This window comes from Aptenodytes forsteri, unplaced genomic scaffold, assembly GCF_000699145.1.
Source record: "Aptenodytes forsteri isolate BGI_AS27 unplaced genomic scaffold, ASM69914v1 Scaffold16, whole genome shotgun sequence".
Taxonomy (NCBI): domain Eukaryota; kingdom Metazoa; phylum Chordata; class Aves; order Sphenisciformes; family Spheniscidae; genus Aptenodytes; species Aptenodytes forsteri.
Window position 1 is genome coordinate 3,782,080 of NW_008794753.1, and position 18,492 is coordinate 3,800,571.

Sequence of the window (18,492 nt, forward strand, 5' to 3'; positions counted from 1 at the left end):
AGCCGAAACCAGGACAACCCTTCTTTTTTTTTTTTTAATATTTTCAACAAGTTTTCTGATTGTGACCTCTTGTAAAGGTAAAATAAACTTGAAAATTGAATGAAGTGCCTATGTGATATAATTAAGCAAATTGGAAAGGAAGAGTTTTATTCTTTAGGTTGTCCCAGTGTTCTTGAGCGCACTTAGTTTTACTTTCCCAATTCACTTCCCCTCTCTTACAGAACTCTGGCTACTTCAGCAATGTACCCCCAGCCAAACTCTTCTTTCATTGAATTTTAGATTGGTGCACTTGCGCTTTTTTCCCTTTTTAAGCAAGTGGTTTAACGTTTCCTGGCTGGTGGCTAAACCAGCTTTTCAGCTACCCACTACCAAAATATCAGGAAACTCTGGCTGACGATTTTTTCCGTTCCTGACAATGGCAGAGAAGCAGCAACATTTTGGGCAAAAAAAAAAAAAAAGCAACAGAGCTTACTATTTGAGGAATGAGAGATTTGAGTGTCTAGTGGAAGTCTGTGCCTCTGGCAACAGGCGGCAAACCTTGGTGAGGTGCACAAGACTTTCTGGGCTGTGGGTGTTGAATAGCCGGCACTACTGCCACTTAATATTGAAACATGATGAGCAGAGCCATATTATTCACTGGAAATTTGCAGAGTGGCCTTTTGGATTTCTTTATGCCTACCTTGAAGAGCGGTCCCACCTCCTGCTTACCTAACCACCTGACTGTACGGCTGCTTAATGATGGGAAAAGCAACCCATTTCCTGACTTCTTAAAGCTCCAAGTCAAAGGGAAAAACCCAAAGTGTGAATCATTTAAGCCCTGGAGAATTTCAGTAAAAGAGCTGTTCTTTGCATCAAAGGAAATGAAAGCTATTGGCTCAGAACAGTGAGCTTGTAAGAAAACACAATATTTGTTTCCACTTAGAAAGAATGATAGCTTTATTTTATCAGTGTGTAATTACTGTAATATTTGAATCAGATCATGGCTGAATTTTCAGCTCAAATCCCAGAGTTTATGGGGTTTTTCAAGTTCTGATTTGAACTTCAGCTTGATTTCTGTATATGGACTGTAGGTTAAAAAAGGCTTCTCCCTCGAATCATTTACATCCAATTAAATGTCTGTGATGTTGTTTTTTTTTTTGCTTTAATCTCTGTTCAAAAGAGAAAAAAAAAAATCCCTGATCCCTGAAAAATATCCCAAAGTTTCTCTAGAGGCTGTGATCAAGCAATTTCAGAAATACGTTTCATTAAAGTTATTGTCATGAGTAAATAGTTAAAATATGATATATGGTGATATCTAAAAAAACAAAAAAGTGTTCCTTGACAGTGCTAACAAAAAGGCAAATATGCAGACTCCAAAACGACAACATTAAATTATGGCTTAACTGTTTTACACGATACGTAGGTGAAGCTTAAAAGCTTGTTTATGGAAAAAAATGCAATTTTTTGTGGGACAGTTGGTAGCACGTAGTCTGTGTTTTATTAGGATTTGTCCAGCACTTATCTTAAGCTTGTCTTTGAGTTGTCCTATGAGCTGAGGAATCTAATTGTAAAAAAAGCTCTTGAGCTGCCAGTGATGAGTAAAGACTTGTTGCCATTTAGCGGGAGTCTTTCTTAGGTGCCTATTTTGTCATAGCAGCCTGGGGAGAGTTTGCCCTCACCACCAATCTTCATGCTGTCCCTGACTTCGCACCCTTGAATCCATCCAAGAGGTAAGGACGTGGATCGCATCCGTCCGGCTGGGCATCGGGGGCCGGGGGTGGGAGCTGGGTTTGTGCTGCCGCCGCCGCTGCTGCAGCCGCCGAGCGGCCAAGGACAGAGGTAGCTGCCGCTCCGAGGGCTGTGTCTCTCCCCCATGGCGGGTGCGGGCTGGGTGTCGCAGCCCAGGGGAGGCTGTCTGCCCATCGGGTCATGCCGATCAGCCTCGGCTCTGGGGTAGCTGGTGACGTGGAGCTCTGCTGGCGGTGTCCGTCTTTGGCTGTAAGAGAAGCAACCCTCGGGTGATGTCTTGGGGTTGGATGTGGTGGTGGTGTCTGTCTGTCTGTGAGGCTGGGGAATGCCTCTGCACCCCTTCTCCACGGAGGCAGGCTGCCTGCTCCCGGACTCGGAGGGCTCTGCGTTCAACTGTGATAGCATTTCACGGGGTTTGCCCGGCTGTTAACCTCTGTCGTGCAGCCAGCGCTGTTGCCTTTGTTCGTTGAGGAAACGGTAGATAAAAACAGTGTTGCGCACAGATGTGTCCCGCTGCAGCCTCCATATGAGTGAGGACTCTGAAAAGCGGATAGCGCTTATCTAAGAAATTTCTGAACAATTCTGTTTATACAACAGAGTTGGAAGAAGTCTCCTACATGCTGAAAAGCGTGCCTTTTCGTTCTGCTTTCCATTCTACTTGAGACAGCCTCACGCTGCCAGGGTGTGTCGAGTGTCTCAGACCCGGTCAGCAAAATCTTTCACCATCTTAAGAGCCAGCTCTTTTAGCACATGTGCTTTAATAATACTTAGAAAAGAACACCACTGACAAATTTTAAGAAGCTACTAATATAACACGGTTTGTGATTTCTTAGAAGCTGACACCACTTAGCCGTGCCTGAAGCTCCCTTGCCTGCCCCCGTAGAAGGGGGAGGTGGCTGGCATAGTGAGAACCGAAACCGGCCTTCAGGAGGGGAACCTCCGATTGCTGCGAGTTCTGGGATCTTCCAGTGACCTAGCTCTGAAGTTAGAACCAAGTTTAGCAGCTTTTCTCTGAGTAATGTACATTGTTTTCCTGATGCCACATCCAGTGTCGCCATTTAGCGTTTTGTGCTTCTAATCTGGATCTGTGTTCTCAAAGTTTGACTTCTAAAATGAAAAAGGTATGACAGCAAAATTTCAGGGCAGGGGAATGGCACCTAGCAGAGGAGAGGCGTTATCTTTCTATCTTTGTTTTTGTGCACCTTCTCCAAAAGTTTAATAAAAAAAAAAATCTTCTGGATCTACAGTTCTTCAGGATTTTCTCTATGTGTAAATGTTTATGAAACTTCACACTCTTCACACAAAGTTTTAAACTTTGATTAAAACAATGTTTGATGCTTAGAAGTGGCTTGCTGTTCAGATTCAGAGAAAGACCTTCCCACACAGTTTTAGGAAATGCAGGGCAGCAGTTAGGAGAATAAGGCGATACCCTTTTATATAGTCATTCGCTTACATGCATAAATAATGATCACGGGTGTTTGGGGCCCCAGTGAGCTCTGGGGATTTCTTCATCTTTTAGCTGCACAAAAGAGCGAAAGAGTAACTTTCACAAGGATAAGAAGATAAGAGAAATGCTTGAGGTATAGAAACGGCTTTTCTCGTGCTAGAGGTTTTGCTCAAACAGAAGGCAACGAAGGGTACGTGCAGACAGTGTTTTGTTATGCTGCCACGTCTGCGCATGATTCCTGCAAATTATTAGTGTTTTGAAACTGAAGAAGGTAAAACAATATTTTCACGGGACTTCCTGTCCTTAATTCTTTTTGTCGCCTTTCCCAAGGAAAGGGAAATTAAGCAATTGTGTGATTACACACCTGTTTTTCCAAACAACTTTTCAACTTATCGCCTAGTTTCAGCCCAACCCGGCAGAGGTGTTCAGTTCTTAAAAGCCTCAGGAAAAGAGACTCATTATTTACGGTGCTTGTGGTCACACCTTTGTTAGATTTTTTTTTTTTCCTTCTAAAATTGTTGAAATTTTTTTTGCAGTACACGTAGCTGTCTGTTTTCTTGATTTACACGTGGCCAGCGTAGGCTGCATAAAGGAAAAATTGGGATAGATCAGGGATCGTGGGACCACACAAAGCTTGTTCAGGTGACTTTGCAGCTATATCATGGATGCAGCCTGGATGATTAACCTTCAGATAACTGAGAACTGTTTGGAATTAAACGCTTGGTTGTTTTCGTTTGTAGCAATGCTTCCTCTTCAGTGCTACATGTATGTAAAGTGGGGAAAAAATTCTTAAGGTGTTCAAAATCCAAATTAAATACTTTGAAATCGTCAAAATTAATAGATTTGATTCAACCTGGAGGTTTTTGGTTTGTTCTTCTTGGAGGGTAGAAGACAGCAATGAGTATTTGGGGAAACAATTTTTGGTTTGTGAAAACTTCCAGGATTAACATTCCTTCTTGATTTGGGCAGGGAAGAAAAGCCATAGAAAAGGGGCTGTTCACCATCAAGAAGTGCACTATGCCTGCCATTTCAAAGGAAGGCAGTGGCTCTCCAAACCAACAGCTACCTGAATGCTGTTTTCTACACATGGTTTAGGCTCAGGTGAATGGGTTTTATTTGTAGTATTTACACGGTATTTTACAATGTTTCTTTTTCTGATAAGAAACAGGCAATAAATATAGTAAGAAAATTGAAAAAGATTTCTCCTTGAGGCATATGTACAGCTGAGATCAGAATCAGAAGATCCTACAGTGATTCCAGTGGCCCATTCAAAACAGCAGCCAGTGGAGAATAGTTCCTGTGCAGACCATTATTCACCTCTCAGTCTGAGCGCAGCTTGGTTTCCCATTTCCAGTCTATTCTTACTCATTCTTGCAGCTTCTTCAGTTTCTGTTGGGATCGTATTCAGCATGCCTCCTCATCATTGCATGCTAATGTCCTACTGATGCTGCCGGGTTTTCTTAGGGATGATTGGTGGTGGCTGGAGAGTCAGAGGATCAAGGATTTTCTCTGGCTGGAAGATATTTTCATCACATGAATATCCTAAATCTGCCAAGAATTTACACACTAGATAAACATAGCCACGCTCAACTATAGAATAGCCATATTGATTAAGAAATACTCAGAGCCCAACATCTCTTCTGCTTTTAAAGCATCCACTCCTGATTCACCTTTCTCTCCTCTGAGCCAAGATAGGGTTGTCCACTGTGTAGGGTGTGCTATATGTGCTGGCCAACAAAAAATGATTGACTCTGAAAACTAGAACCTGATAAGGTCCTATTTTGAAGGACCTACTTGGAACTAACTCCTGTTTACATGGCTGTAACTTCCAGGGAACCAGGTCATAAGCTGGTAGTGCACTCATGGGTATTTTAGGAGGTAGTGTGACATAATGTGTCTCTAGCTTCATGAAATAGAGCCCGGTGGCCTGCTTCCTTCCCTCAGTAGTTCTGCTTATTTCAGTATGTAATTTCCATTGAAATCAGTGCAAGTGGAGTATCAGCAAGCTTAGGTATCAGTCTTTCAGTCCTAGAGTAGGTAGGTGTTTTGCCTAAGAGGACCCAAATTCAACCCCTGCTGACAGAGTGTTTTTCTTTTTTTAAATATCCACTGGTATTTTACTGGCCAAATGGATGAGTCTTATCGGGAGAAAGATAGGCTTGAAGACAACTCTCTACTCAGGTGAGTCTTTTGTGGAAAAGGAGAAGAAAAGTTGGGAGGATGATAGATCTTAGATGAATCTATGGCTGGGAAAGTCCCAGGCTTGAAAAGAGATATTGCTGCAGTAAAGTTCTCTGAAAAATACCTTCTGTAGGTAGAAGAGGCATTTTTCATAATCCTCTGCTGTGGAACAGGTGATAAGGATTGGTTCTGTCAGGCTTCCTGCAAGGCATTAGCAGGAAAAAGTTTGGTGATGGAGAGGTGTGCAAAGTTTGCCACGACACACAGTTTATTAGCCTATAGCAAGGAAAGTCACAGAGACTATCCCTTGTGGGAAGACAACCCATCCTCAAGGCAAGCCTGAGCACCAGTGTTGCTCAGTTTCTCATTAGAATCACAGAATGGTTGAGGTTGGAAGGGACCTCCAGAGGTCACCTGGTTCAACCCTCCTGCTCAAGTAGGGCCACCCAGAACCGGTTGCCCAGGACCATGTCCAGACAGCTTTTGAGTATCTCCAAGGTTGGAGATTCCCCAACCTTTGAGCAACCTGTCCCAGTGCTCAGTCACCCTCACAGTAAAAAACTGTTTCCCTACGTTCAGACAGAACCTCCCGTGTTTCATAGCTCTCATCTTTCTTTTTCAGTTACGTACCTGTAATTTCAAACTGTAACCTGCCCAGCAGAGCAGATTTCTCCTTTGCCTGGATTCCAGTTAGGGGGAGTCTTCCCTTCAAAGAAGAAAAGAAAAAAGGTGCTTTTCCTTTGGCTTCCCCCTTTTCTCCTTGCTAGTCAGACATTTTCATCACTAGCTCCAGCTCCTTTTAGTTCTTCACTTATTTGCCCAGGATTTCCTGTTACCTTGTACGTGATTGCAGTTCTGTCCTCATCCACAGAGAGGAAAAGCAGATCTTCTGGAAACAGGATCAGCAGTCGTTCCTCAGAGTCCTGTGGAAAAGAGGCATCTTAGAGACAGCAAAAACGTTCAATAACTTCCACTCAGTGGATCCATCTCGGTCAAAGGCAGAATATGAAGTTTAATGACTGACAATACACCAAAACTCGGAACTGTCTGCAGCACCCAGTTGCTCCTGCGCCAGCCACGGATACTATTCTTTGTATTTCTTATTCAGGTTGGATATTCATTGCTTAGAAGGCTGATAGGATATCACAAAGTGGTGAGGGGGTTTTTTAGAAGAGGTCAGGCACACATCTGCAAGGAAACGTTTAGAAAATGTTGATCTTGCTGTGTGACTGGAAAGGGGTGGACTATCCCTCCCAGCTCTACTCCCTCGGAAGTTGAGTGCAACTGTTTGGACACGTTGTCAGAAGCAGCTTTCAGAAATACAACTGCATTTCCTTTTGTCTCTTTAATACTGTGGGACTTTGACATAATTAGCCTTTTTTTTTTTTTTCCTTCTTCTTTCCTTTTCTTTAAGCATCAGCTCCACGTGAGCTAAACTTTCAACTGGTTCCCGTCTTTTTAAAGCCACCCACATGTCAGAGTGGCATATGTTGTACGTTACCCCCATGCAGCCACTAGCCACTTGCACCATGGTCAAATGCTGTATCCTTCCCAGATGCTGAATAGGTTTTCCTTCCCACTTCAGAATGGTGTTACACAACAGATGTCTCATCAGCTCCCTTTTCTTCCACTGTTCGTCACACGGCACCTTCATTTTTGGGGGGACAGAGCAAAATGAGATAAAACTACAAGTATGATGTTTTTCAGGGTTATCTTTCAGAAACAACTGCATTTCCTTTTGTCTCTTTAATACTGTGGGACTTTGACATAATTAGCCTTTTTTTTTTTCTCCTTCTTCTTTCCTTTTCTTTAAGCATCAGCTCCACGTGAGCCTAAACTTTCACTGGTTCCCGTCTTTTTAAAGCCACCCACATGTCAGAGTGGCATATGTTGTACGTTACCCCCATGCAGCCACTAGCCACTTGCACCATGGTCAAATGCTGTATCCTTCCCAGATGCTGAATAGGTTTTCCTTCCCACTTCAGAATGGTGTTACACAACAGATGTCTCATCAGCTCCCTTTTCTTCCACTGTTCGTCACACGGCACCTTCATTTTTGGGGGGACAGAGCAAAATGAGATAAAACTACAAGTATGATGTTTTTCAGGGTTATAGGGTGGTGAAAGAAAGGTATTTAGGATATATATATATGCTTGGAAATTGGGAAACCCATGATGAAGTTCCTAGTTAGCTGTGGGTTTCCTACCTACTTGAACTAAATCATGTGTACTGTCGTTTCATGAGCAGCAGGTGAGACAACCGAACAGCTTTAGCTATTAAAAGGGAAAGTTCTCATTTTCCTTCTCCCTCTCAGAAGAGGTTGTCCGAGACACTGGTTTGATTTGAATTCGAATTTCGTCTTAGTTCAAAGCACTTTGGGCTTGGCATTCAAGTCCCTTTATTGGGGGATATTTTCCTTCAGAGTAGTGCTGTCCAGCTAACAGGGGGCTGGGGTTCGATGTGGGCTCACGGTGTGCAGGGCTGGGCTGAGTCCTGGACGGATTGCTGCAATCTATATTGAATCCTTAGAGCAGGACCACCTGAGCTAACTACTGTAACATGAGCTTGTATGCACCAGCTACAAACAATTACGTGAACCGTAGGGAACATCAGAAATCAGCAGCTCTTAAGGATGGGTAGTCTGGGTTGCACTTTCTTCCCCCAAACTGAAGACAAGCATGCTGTTAGACACAGCTAAGGTACAGTGTCGCCCTAAAGTCTGTGCCATGCTAGAATCATAGAATGGTTTGGGTTGGAAGGGACCTCTGAAGGTCATCTAGTCCAAGCCCCCTGCCGTGGGCAGGGACATCTTCAACTAGATCAGGTTGCTCAGAGCCCCGTCCAACCTGACCTGGAATGTTTCCAGGGGTGGCATCAAGGACAAGCAGAGTGGAGGTTTAAAAAGGGGGAAACCTTAGCAGAACTGTTAGTAAATAACACTGGGGAGCGGGGAATGACAAGCTGGCTTTCCAGCTGACTTTTACCCTTCAGGAACCTGAGGGTACCACGACATGGGCAAAAGCTTTGGGAGGGCTCGTTGCGTTGCTGTCTGTGAATTCCCCAAGGCACAGCTGTGTGGGTGTTTCCAATGGCAGTGTAATCCTGCCATCTTGTGACCCTTGTGGATGTTGCAGCGTGCAGTGTGTCGCTTGTGCGACAGTCAGCATGTATCAAAAAGTCTTTATTTTGTGACTGTAACTGAAAGGAAATGTAATTTTTTTTACCGGCGGAGTAGTTACATCCCAGGAACAAAAACGACCAGTAATTTTTCTAAAATCTCTCTTGAGCATAGAGTAGCAGTTGCAAATTTGCGTGTAGCAAGTTTACTTGCCACAGCCTAGAACAGCATCCTCAAGTAACACTACTGTTCATTTCCAGCCTGCATTCTAAAAATCCCTGAAAAACCCCGTTCGCTTTCAAAGCTGCCACAGTTTCCTATTTTCATCCCATTCCCTTCACATCTCTTCTGCATTGACTCACCAGAAAAGAGATATTATTGTTGGGACAGGCTGGGCAGTGAGCGTTTGCCATCTTGATTTGGTGCTGGAGGTGTTGAACCCACATGTCGAAGTCAGCTGAATTCTGGCAGCAGATGAGCCTGGATTCTATCATGGACCCTGTGCAAAGAAACATACGGGCCCTGGGTCTGAGGGAGGGTGGTTGCGACCTGCCTTTGAGCCTAGCGGGTGAATTCTGTGTGCTGCCCCTCCACTCTGTCGTTCATTTTCTCTATAGCCACATTCCACCTGTGCTTTGATACCTCATGGTGAAACAAGCTCGTGTCTGTCTTGCGTTGTTCTTGATGGCAGGTACTGGGGTGGCACTGGCACAATTAGGTAGCTTCCTTGTTCTAAATGCAGACATCAGCATTTGCCTCCTGTTTAGTTTAAGTAGAAAATTAGAGTAAAGGGGAACCTATAATTTATATTGCCTTGCACGTGGGGAATTCTGGTTAACCCTAAGGCATTCTTGGTTTAAGGCTGTGCAGCAGTTGTGTCTACCTGCAAAAACTAAGATTCTGAATTCCTTCCGTGTCTCATCCCTCTGTGCAACTATAGCATATGCTGCATGTGAGAGTCCAGCCCAGAAAGGCATGGCATATTCTCCAGCATGGCTGAATGTTGGAGAGGAGGCATGTCCCTTCTTCAATAGACCTGCTCACGGCTGCATAGCCCCTCTCATCTTCTAGCCACGTAGGCCAGTCCTTGAAGGCTAGAGCATGGGTATCACTGCTTTGTGACTATCACAGGCCCCTTCAGGAACTGCGGAACAGGCTTACCAGAAATTTCAAATGTGTGGCTGATTGCACTCGCAATCTCTCTCAGACGCATCCCAGCAAGAGGAAGGAGACCCTGGTAGGGTAGGGAGTTGTGTTAGAAATTGGTTGGTAACAACAAACTCTTTGCGTCCCACTGCGGTCCCTCTGATGTACAGCGGAATGCTTTTCTGCAAGCCAGGCTAAAGAATTTCCCATCCTTCGAACCTTTGACTTACAGAAGTCTGTGTGGGATGACATTCAGCTCAGCTGAAGACATAGGAAATCGGGGGGTTATTCGTGTTTCTCTACCTGTAAAATGACTGTCCCCCTTCATAAAGTGCTCTGAGATATAGGGGTGAGCTCCACCAATAGTCCAAGGCTGGTGTTGAAAAGTATTTTGTATGAACTAGATGGAATTGCATCTGCCTTGCAGCCTCCCCCTCTTTAATTCCTGCCCCACGCCCCAAACCATGCTAGAAGACTACACTCATGTTCAGGACAAAGAGGCCCTAGTTTGCATTTTGGATGCTGTATTTCATAAACTGACGATTTCTTTTCTGTGTCCTCTTGCACCACCAATCCTAACTGATGGAGGGACTTAAGATTTTTATCGACTCCAGTGTTATACAGATCAAGGACCTTCTTTCTGTAGTTACGAAGTTTCCCAGTTTGGCGCTCTTTTTTTCTCACATTTAGGATCCACAGGCATATACCAAAGACAGCCATCAGGAGACATTGCTGTGCTGAAGGCGGCTATGGATTCTGGATTATGTCTCTCCTTGGTACACCATGTCTGTTCTTATGACCTTCTTTCGATACCTCCTGGTTGATGCCTTGTTCACTTAGCTCGCTCCTACAGAGTTGCAGTCCCTCTCCCCGGGTAAACAAATGATAAGAGGCCAGCTAACATTATAGATCCTAGAAGTAGGCATATAAATAGAAACTGGCACTCCCTTTTCAATCCCTGGAGCAGACTCCCTCCCCTGTTCAAAGTAAGCTGAAAAATGGAGAATTGTGAGCTACTGTGCTAGAAAACATGCCAAAGCTCCCCTGAACTCAGTGAAGTGTCTCTGTCTTGGCTGATGGGCCCTGCAAATGTTTGCTCCATCCTGAGCCTTCCTCTTGGCCGGGCACCAAGGGTGGGTACTCTTTTTGCCATGTACCTGCTAGAGCTATGAGCAAAGAGGTATTTAGGAAATCTTGAATATGAACATGGATACAACAGACACAAAAGGATTCTTGTGCTTTACCTCATAAACAAATGCCTTCTTTGTACGATCCACTGAAAGAATCAGCAAGTGGAAGGAGGACAGCACAATGTAGCATTCACACATCTCCTGCTGAAATAAGATCAATTATATCTTTCCTCCAAAATGTTTCCAATTTTTTTTTAGAAAAAGGAAATTATATTTCTTCAAAGCTCTTCACCTTCCCTTCCCTTCTGCTGATGCAGTACTTAACGCACGTACAGAGTGCTGATAGGCTGTCATGCTTAGTGACTAGTTGGTAACTAGGAACGATGCCGTGTTTAACTGCGGGACTGTCTTGCACTAGGTCGCAGTTTGACTGAAGCTTTATGTCAGTACTTTGTAATTTTATATCATCTTCCCTTAAATAGTCTCTATGTGCTCTCTGAGCCCTGGTAAGCCAGGCCATGGCATTCCTGTGAGACGGGGTGGTTTTACTCGTGTGCATACAGCCAGATAAACAGTGATGTGCAGTTAGAGGCGTGAATCCATGGCAAAGTTAGACTAGATCTCATTTCCCTCTTCTGACCCCATCAAAACCAAGGTAACGGCAATCACACTTCTACCAGTCGCCCCCAGTACCTGTGGAGAGGGCTTGATCGTTACACAAACAAATTTGCAACCATAATAACCAGTCCTTATCTCTTTGGGGAAAAGTATACAAGAAACTTCTGACAAAAAAACCCTGTTTTTTCCCCTGGGGGATGAATGAAAAGATTCATGCTGCTCAAGGAAGTGGCTATGAAATCCATTCAGCTTTTGCTGGCACTGGTGAAAAAAGTTGAACGTATTAGCATTAACTCTTGAAAACAAAGGTCAGGACAAATTGTAGCTTTAGTCAAGCCCTGGGATTTGACAGTTATTTGGACAGGCTGTATGAAATCCAAATTTACCTCCACCTTATCCCTTGGGTATTAATCAGTGGTTAGAGTAAAAGGATGATTACCTCCATGCAATAACTTCTCAGAAAAACCAGGGAGGACCAAATAATTTCCCCAAGAGAGTGGATGTTCATCCCTTCCCAGCCGCTGATAGGCTGTGTGATCAACAAGTTCACTAGTTCCTCCCGCGTTCTTCCCCACAGTACTTCTGCCTGAAACAAACAAACATTAGCATGCGTTTCTTCTGGTAATCTTACCAGGAATATCCTCTAAAGTAAGACAAGTAGAGGTGGAAAAATGGAAACGAGAGCCAAACAATAATGATTTAAACACTAGCTAAAAGAGAGAAGGGGTGGTTTTGCAGCCCAGGCGGTGGGAGATTTGGATGTTGACCATATATGTGAATTCGCCTAAACCCCTTCCCCTCTCTCTGACCATCTTCTCTCAACAGTGGTGATAAAACATCATGCCAGGAAAAAATTCAAAACTGACTTGTGATGACAAACTTTCTTGCATGTGAAATTGTAGAACAAAAGCTGAAAAACTATGCCTGGGCCTCAAAACAGAGAGAACTGTTGGTCACTTGCTTTCAAAACAGAGGGCATGTCATAGCCTCTGGCACTTTACTGTAATGGGATAACGCATCAGGATAATGCCATGGTGGGTGAGATAAATAGGCCTCTGATTTCTTCCTTGATTCTACATACAAGTCTTTGCTTGCATGACCCTGCTCATACTCACATCTTCTGTTTCTGCCAGGATTGCAGGGTCCTTAGGATGGAGGGATGCCTCACTCTGGCCTTCTGAGTTGGACCACTTTCTGAAATGGAAGAGAATATGGAAAGGCATAGAAAAGCACTTACATGTGTTGCATTTTTTCAAAGAGAGAGAGAGATTAATGCTCAGCAAGCAGACAAATGGATTTCTAGCAGAAATTTGGTGTATTTTAGAATATGCTATTTTCGGCAGGAATATTGGTTGGAAACAGCTCAGTGAACTCTAGGAAAAAAAATGCAGCAGATGCAGAATCAGAAAGCAGGCATGTCAGGGAATAGCACACCTGAACTTTTGGAGAACATACCCCTAAATGTCCCCTCACATTAAGCAGAGACTAGGTCCTAAATTCAACAGAGCACTTAGACTCCTAATTTTCCACTGACATTGCATAGAAAAGAGTGTAGGGGTGATGAAGGCACTTTCAGTGTGCCTGCTTTCATGGACGAGGAAGGAATAACACCGTTTCTTGTAATATGGTGAAATTATGGAAGGAAATGTATAACGTAGCTCAACACTTGGCCTAAAGTAAAGAATACTGCGGTGGTATGGTAACAGTCTTCACGTATGTAAAAGACCTCTAGAAAGAGGAGGGGAACGATTTTTTCTTTTTGTCTGTGGTGCGTAAGATCGAGACAATGGCCTTACCTGCATTAAAGGTTAGCTATTAGGAAGAAACAATGGCTTGCCTGGGACATTGCAGAACCTTCATCACTGGAGGTTTTCAAGGACAGGTTAGACAAGCATCTGTCAAGCAAGATTTAGGAAGAGCTGAGGCTGCTCCAGAGGTGGAAGCAGGACTAAAGCCCTCCTGAGCTTCTTTTCAGGCCTCCGATCTCTCTCTGACATGTGACAGTCTGACTGAAAACATCAATTTCTGACAAAACATGAGCCGTGCTTGCCAGAGCCCCAGGAGTTAGTTGTGATTGCCCGCCCAAAACAGAGAGAATTACGTCCATGGCAGGAAGGAAGGTTTCCACCTTCAGTTTCTCAAATGCTGACCCTCTATCTTAAAAGACCGTGACACCTGGGGGGACATACTGAGGAGAAGTAAGCAGGCTCTAGTTAGAAGATTAAGTGAGTCTGACACTTAGCGTTACTGTAAATTCTGGCTAGAAAAAGGGAAGAAGAGAAAGCTTTTCCTTTAAGGGAGTCATATTTGGACAGTAAATACAGCCACTGAGTTTGTCTCAAGCACCGAATGTCTTTCTGTTTGCGTGGAGCTGAGTGGGTTTTTTCACATGCCCCCAAAATTGCTACCTACCTGGTCCTGACCGTCTTCAGCAGCTCCACCTCATCCTGGCCTGTTCCTGCAGACCCAGCCTGCCTGGCGCTCAGGCTGCAGCATCCCATGCTTGGTCACCGGCTCCCCCCTCCACAGATGCTTGCTTCGAACTGATGCTGCATCACAAGATCACATGAATGTGCCTGAACTACTGTCACTTAGAATGAGCACGGGAGGGGAAGGAAACACGCATGTACCCTTCAACTTACTGCTCATTTAAATTCCTCTTGGGTTAGAAGCAGCAGCGTCTGAGATGCAGAAGCATTTCCTGTTGGTTTTAAACCTCTCTCCCTTCCTCCCCGTCTCCCTGGTCCCCCAAGCGTCATTGTTTCCTGCCGAGATGGGGGCCTGATACCATAAGTATGTGCTGCGGCTTGGCTGTCACCTCAACCAAACGAAAAATGAAAGAGAGCCTTAATATAACCAGGTTAAATGAGCAAGGCACAGAGGATCTAATGAGTGAGGGAGCTGGACGTCCAGCTACGAATGATGGGACGAAGTGGGGGATTTCCACTGTTAAGCCTTAGGTTTAGTCTTTGCAGCTTCTCTCCCTGCCTCTTTGTGTAAGGACTTTGTATGTAGAAAGTTTGGCCTGTTTCTGGATTGCACTGGTCAGATCAACATTGTTTTTAAACGGGATGAGTTTTAATGTGGCAACAGTTGTCTCATTTTCTGTAACTTCCCTATAATTTCTGGCTGGCTGGTTAAAGCTTTCTGCAGAAGAACTAAGAACTTAAAGAAACAGTTACTGGTTTTCCAGTTGAAGTTGATACCTGTTTGTTTATGTAAGATGAAAATGAGCTGGACGTGGACAGCACATACAAGTCTAGCTTTTATTTTCTTTTTAGGTCTCCTGAACTTGTGAAAGCCCGCTTGCTCTGTAATGGTTCAGAGGGTTTTTCCATGATGGTCGAAGAGCTGCGCGTGCGGTACAGTTAGGACAATTGTTGACAATTCTTTCTGGACAGCAAGGCAACCTTTTTTCTAGAGCAACCGAGCTTCTTGGAAGACTTCTCCAGCACTTTGGCAGGGCTCTGACCGAAGCGGCTGGTACTGCCTGTTTGTGGCCGCAGAAAGCGGCCTGTACACAGGCCAGTTCTGAGCTTCCAGGGTTGTTTCTGGCCAAGGTCTGCAGCATCCTCGTGATAGAGAAGCACAAAATGGCAGAGTGTGTCTAAAGGCAAAACCCTCTGGCCTTTGAGGCACTTGTTGAAAACCTCGAGAACCAAATCTAGAAAAGAAGATGCGGTTACTAAAGGCTCTGACGCTAAAATACACCCAAGCTGTCATGTGTATGCACAAAGCAGCTGTGTGCGCGGGAAGGATGAGGGGCGCGGAGGGGAAGTGGTTTCCAACCTGTGATCTGTGACCTCCGTGGACTATTACTATTAAGACAATTTAAAAAAAAAAACCCAAACACCACACTTTTCTTGCATTCACTTCAGCCAGCTTCAGCTCCACCAGAAACATTTCAGGAAATTGGTAGGAAAAGAATTGTAAAACTGCTTACAATGCAGTACAGAATATGAACGCGCCCCAGAATAAACATACATACGCACAGGAGGGTGACTGTATCTATGAAAGTAGGCGTAAGTAGGCTATTGCTAATACCCTTCATGCAGACATAGACTCTCCCTTTACTACTTCTCCTTACACGTACAGTGATATCACAGAAAATCAGGCGTGAAAGAGATTTTGGTCCTCCAGGCAGGAGCAGTTCTAGTTAATGTGTATCAGACTGCGTAAGGATTTTTTTCAGTCTTTGTATAGCTCACGTAACAGTTGTCAGCTATATTTGCGAAGTACAGTGGGATACACTGGCATTTAAGCACTGCCACGGCTGTGTAAGGCACGCTGTAAAAACCAACTTAAATTCCTGCACATTCAGAACAACAGGCATGAGAAAAATGTGCAGGTGCAGTTTATAGGGTCACGTATTAAGATTTAGCCTTGTCTACATAAATATATAAGAAAACATTCTTAAAAATAATTATAACAAAAAAAAATTAACCACTTATTTCTTTCTAATGGGTGCATGGCTAAAAAGACCATTGCTTTTCTAGGTCTGTGTGGATTAGAATTTTCAGTGCCTTGCAAATTGCTTATAATATATCTTTATTGAAAGACTGTTTTGGACCTACAGCTGATATAAACAGGAGTCTTTCCTCTGACAAGCAATGGAGTGATACGATTTTCTGCTGCTGGCCGCCCTGTGACTTGTTCACTTACCAAGACTCTCGTAGACTACAGTTGGGATGATGTCTCTCAAGACTTTGCAGTTGGTATGCAATGCTGGGTTTGCATTCATCTCCAGAAGCCAGACCTAGAAAAGATGAGTGCCAATCAGGAAACGAGGCTGGATCTCCTCAGAGTCAGAGCAATGCCCTTTTACTGACTTAGTGAACACCTTGAGAGGTAGGAGTACTAATAAATCCCAACAAAATCCCGTAACACAGAATGCAGGCAGGACAGAATTTTCATAAGGACTGGATGAATGAAATAAAATCCCTTTTTGCATACATTTACATACTTGAGAACAGCACTGCACGTTATTTTGTGTCTCTAGCTGATGCTCTTTAGATTAACTCCTGCTCTGTAGGTGTGTAAAGGCACTGTGTTTCTTAACATTCCAGTTTCCGTAACAATTTCTAGTTGAGTTTTTTGGATACCATGAAATAAAGTTATAAGGAATCTAGGAATCGTTTTGATTTGAGGTGGACATGGGATCAAAACTAAGCAAACATGGCACTGAGTTTTCAATGAACCCTTGGCCATGATTTCCTGGGTGAGCTTTAGTTTCAGGTAGAAGCCATGTAAGATACTGATTTTACATATCTATACTGGTCTCATCCCCATTTCCCTTCGAAACGCCAAGGTCTGAAGCTACAAGCCGCAGAATGTGATGGTCCAGTTGCAAATCTGTGCGAAACCAAACAATTGACTTGCATGTAATTCTGTTTACTGTTTCTTTTCCCTACAGCGAGAGAAACTCTTCTGTTCGCTTCCTGCCTCCGCCATACGGTGCTGCATCGTGTATATAACACATGTGGGAACTATTCAGCGTTTTGTAAGGAAGGATATTTAATCATGTAACAGCCCCAGGAGAATTTTACTCCCTTTCAATTGATTTAAAAAAATAATTCAAAAAATCTTTTTTTTTTTTTTCTGAAGCAGTACCTGTGAAAAATGAAGCCTAAGTGTTTGGTAGATTTTGGCGACATGATAGCCTTCACTTTGGCACTTTATTTTGCTGAGAATAAAATGCAACAATAATTTTCGCTTCTTTGAAATACTTTATTAAACAAATGAAAAGACTGGTAAGTGAGGGCAGTGAGATGTCTTTTTGTCTTCTTCCAGAGGAGAACTGGAACAGCTGCTCAAAAAAACCTGCTTTGCAGATGCCAACAGAGGGCACCTAAGTTACACACATTTTTCTTGGCAAACATTCTTCTGAGTAAGTGTTCTTTTTCCTATTAAAAGTTCGTAAGATTTTGTGCTGACAGACAAACTCAATGAACCTTCATAATTGTCTTGATTAGGTTTTGGTTTCTTCTCCTTTGAAACAAATAAAACTGACAAACAGGAGGAAGAAAGTTCTCTGTGACATCTATGATGCCGTTCACCTTCTACATTCCCCATTATTGTACTATCTGAATGTCTCACTGTTTTTAAATGCTCTTAACCTCTCAACAACCAGGGCAATTAATAAATGCCCTTTGTTCTATTTCAGGAAGAGTGGAGCGAATAAGGCCAAGATTCACCATATCTGTGTGAATATCCCTAATTTCATGGGAATTTCATGTAGAATGAAATTCCTGTTCTTCTCCTAGCATCTGGCGTGCAGGTGCCTTGCTCAAAATTTCCTAGCAAACATATGACAAAGAAAGGAAACCAAAACCCAGAATGTCTGTCCTCGACTTCCTAACCATGGACCATCCTTTTTCTTTAGGCTTTTCGAGTGATGAGAACAATAACGAGTCCCTGTGGCTTTGGTCAGAAGTGCTGCTCTGGATGTTTCTCGGGGATGAAGAGGTTACTGCTACCTGCAGCCTGCCAGTACAACTCCATGTTCTGTCACATCTTAAACTTCCTCTGTCAAGACATCACAGGTAGGCTTAAAAACTTTAAACAGTAGGATTTCTCCATAGGTTCTTGAACAGCGTGCCGACTGCAACCAGATCCTTCATTACACCAGGATCTGAGGTCTCATTTCTTGTTCTTTGTATAGTGCTAGATGCAGTATTAGCATCTGCTGAATACTTTTTATTTTCACCTACTTGGATTACTATTGTAGCCTCATTGCTGTAGAACCATCCTTACAGCAGCAGTTCAATGGCTTTCAAAGGAGCATTGGATGATGAGACTGGGCTCTGTCACGTGTTGACATGGTGGCTACAGACAGCATAAGACCTGTCTCAAGGGTCCTTTCCCTGCCGACATGGGCAGAAGTAGGACTTGGGGGTACTGGGGGATGAAAAGCTGGACATGAGCCGGCAACGTGCGCTCGCAGCCCAGAAGGCCAACCGTATCCTGGGCTGCATCAAAAGCAGCATGGCCAGCAGGTCGAGGGAGGGCGTTCTGTCCCACTACTCCACTCTGGTGAGACCCCACCTGGAGTCCCGCGTCCAGCTCTGGAGCCCTCAGCGTAAGAAAGACACAGACCTGTTGGAGCGGGTCCAGAGGAGGGTCAC

General features: G+C 43.9%; 2 protein-coding genes across 2 annotated transcripts in view; both read right to left on the minus strand.

Annotated features, from left to right (window-relative positions):
- Positions 1 to 2,154: 2,154 nt before the first annotated feature.
- Positions 2,155 to 13,869, minus strand: LOC103894785. The gene is made up of 9 exons (XM_009274241.1): positions 13,781 to 13,869; positions 12,484 to 12,562; positions 11,808 to 11,954; positions 10,865 to 10,951; positions 9,636 to 9,708; positions 8,837 to 8,973; positions 6,193 to 6,279; positions 5,987 to 6,062; positions 2,155 to 2,267 (listed from the first exon to the last, which is right to left on the minus strand). Exons 1-9 carry the CDS (start codon positions 13,867 to 13,869, stop codon positions 2,155 to 2,157), a joined length of 888 nt encoding a protein of 295 aa, XP_009272516.1.
- An 867-nt stretch (positions 13,870 to 14,736) lies between these two features.
- The window catches only part of TTLL10 (tubulin tyrosine ligase like 10), a 23,935-nt gene continuing 20,179 nt past the window's right edge, over positions 14,737 to 18,492 (minus strand). Inside the window, exons 12-13 of the mRNA XM_019470720.1 lie at positions 16,031 to 16,124; positions 14,737 to 15,032 (exon numbers count right to left, since the gene is read on the minus strand). Coding sequence (XP_019326265.1) covers positions 14,737 to 15,032; positions 16,031 to 16,124 — 390 coding nt within the window. The remainder of the gene's footprint in view (positions 15,033 to 16,030; positions 16,125 to 18,492) is intronic.

What these genes read in the sequence shown, in the direction of transcription:
- LOC103894785 (XM_009274241.1), bottom strand. Translation starts at nt 13,869, where the DNA reads ATGGGATGCTGCAGCCTGAGCGCCAGGCAGGCTGGGTCTGCAGGAACA. An exon ending in ACAATAATATCTCTTTTCTG is followed by an intron (nt 6,280 to 8,836) that starts GTGAGTCAATGC and finishes TCTTTTCCACAG; the next exon opens with GACTCTGAGGAACGACTGCT. An exon ending in GTTACAGTTTGAAATTACAG is followed by an intron (nt 2,268 to 5,986) that starts GTACGTAACTGA and finishes TCCGCTTTTCAG; the next exon opens with AGTCCTCACTCATATGGAGG.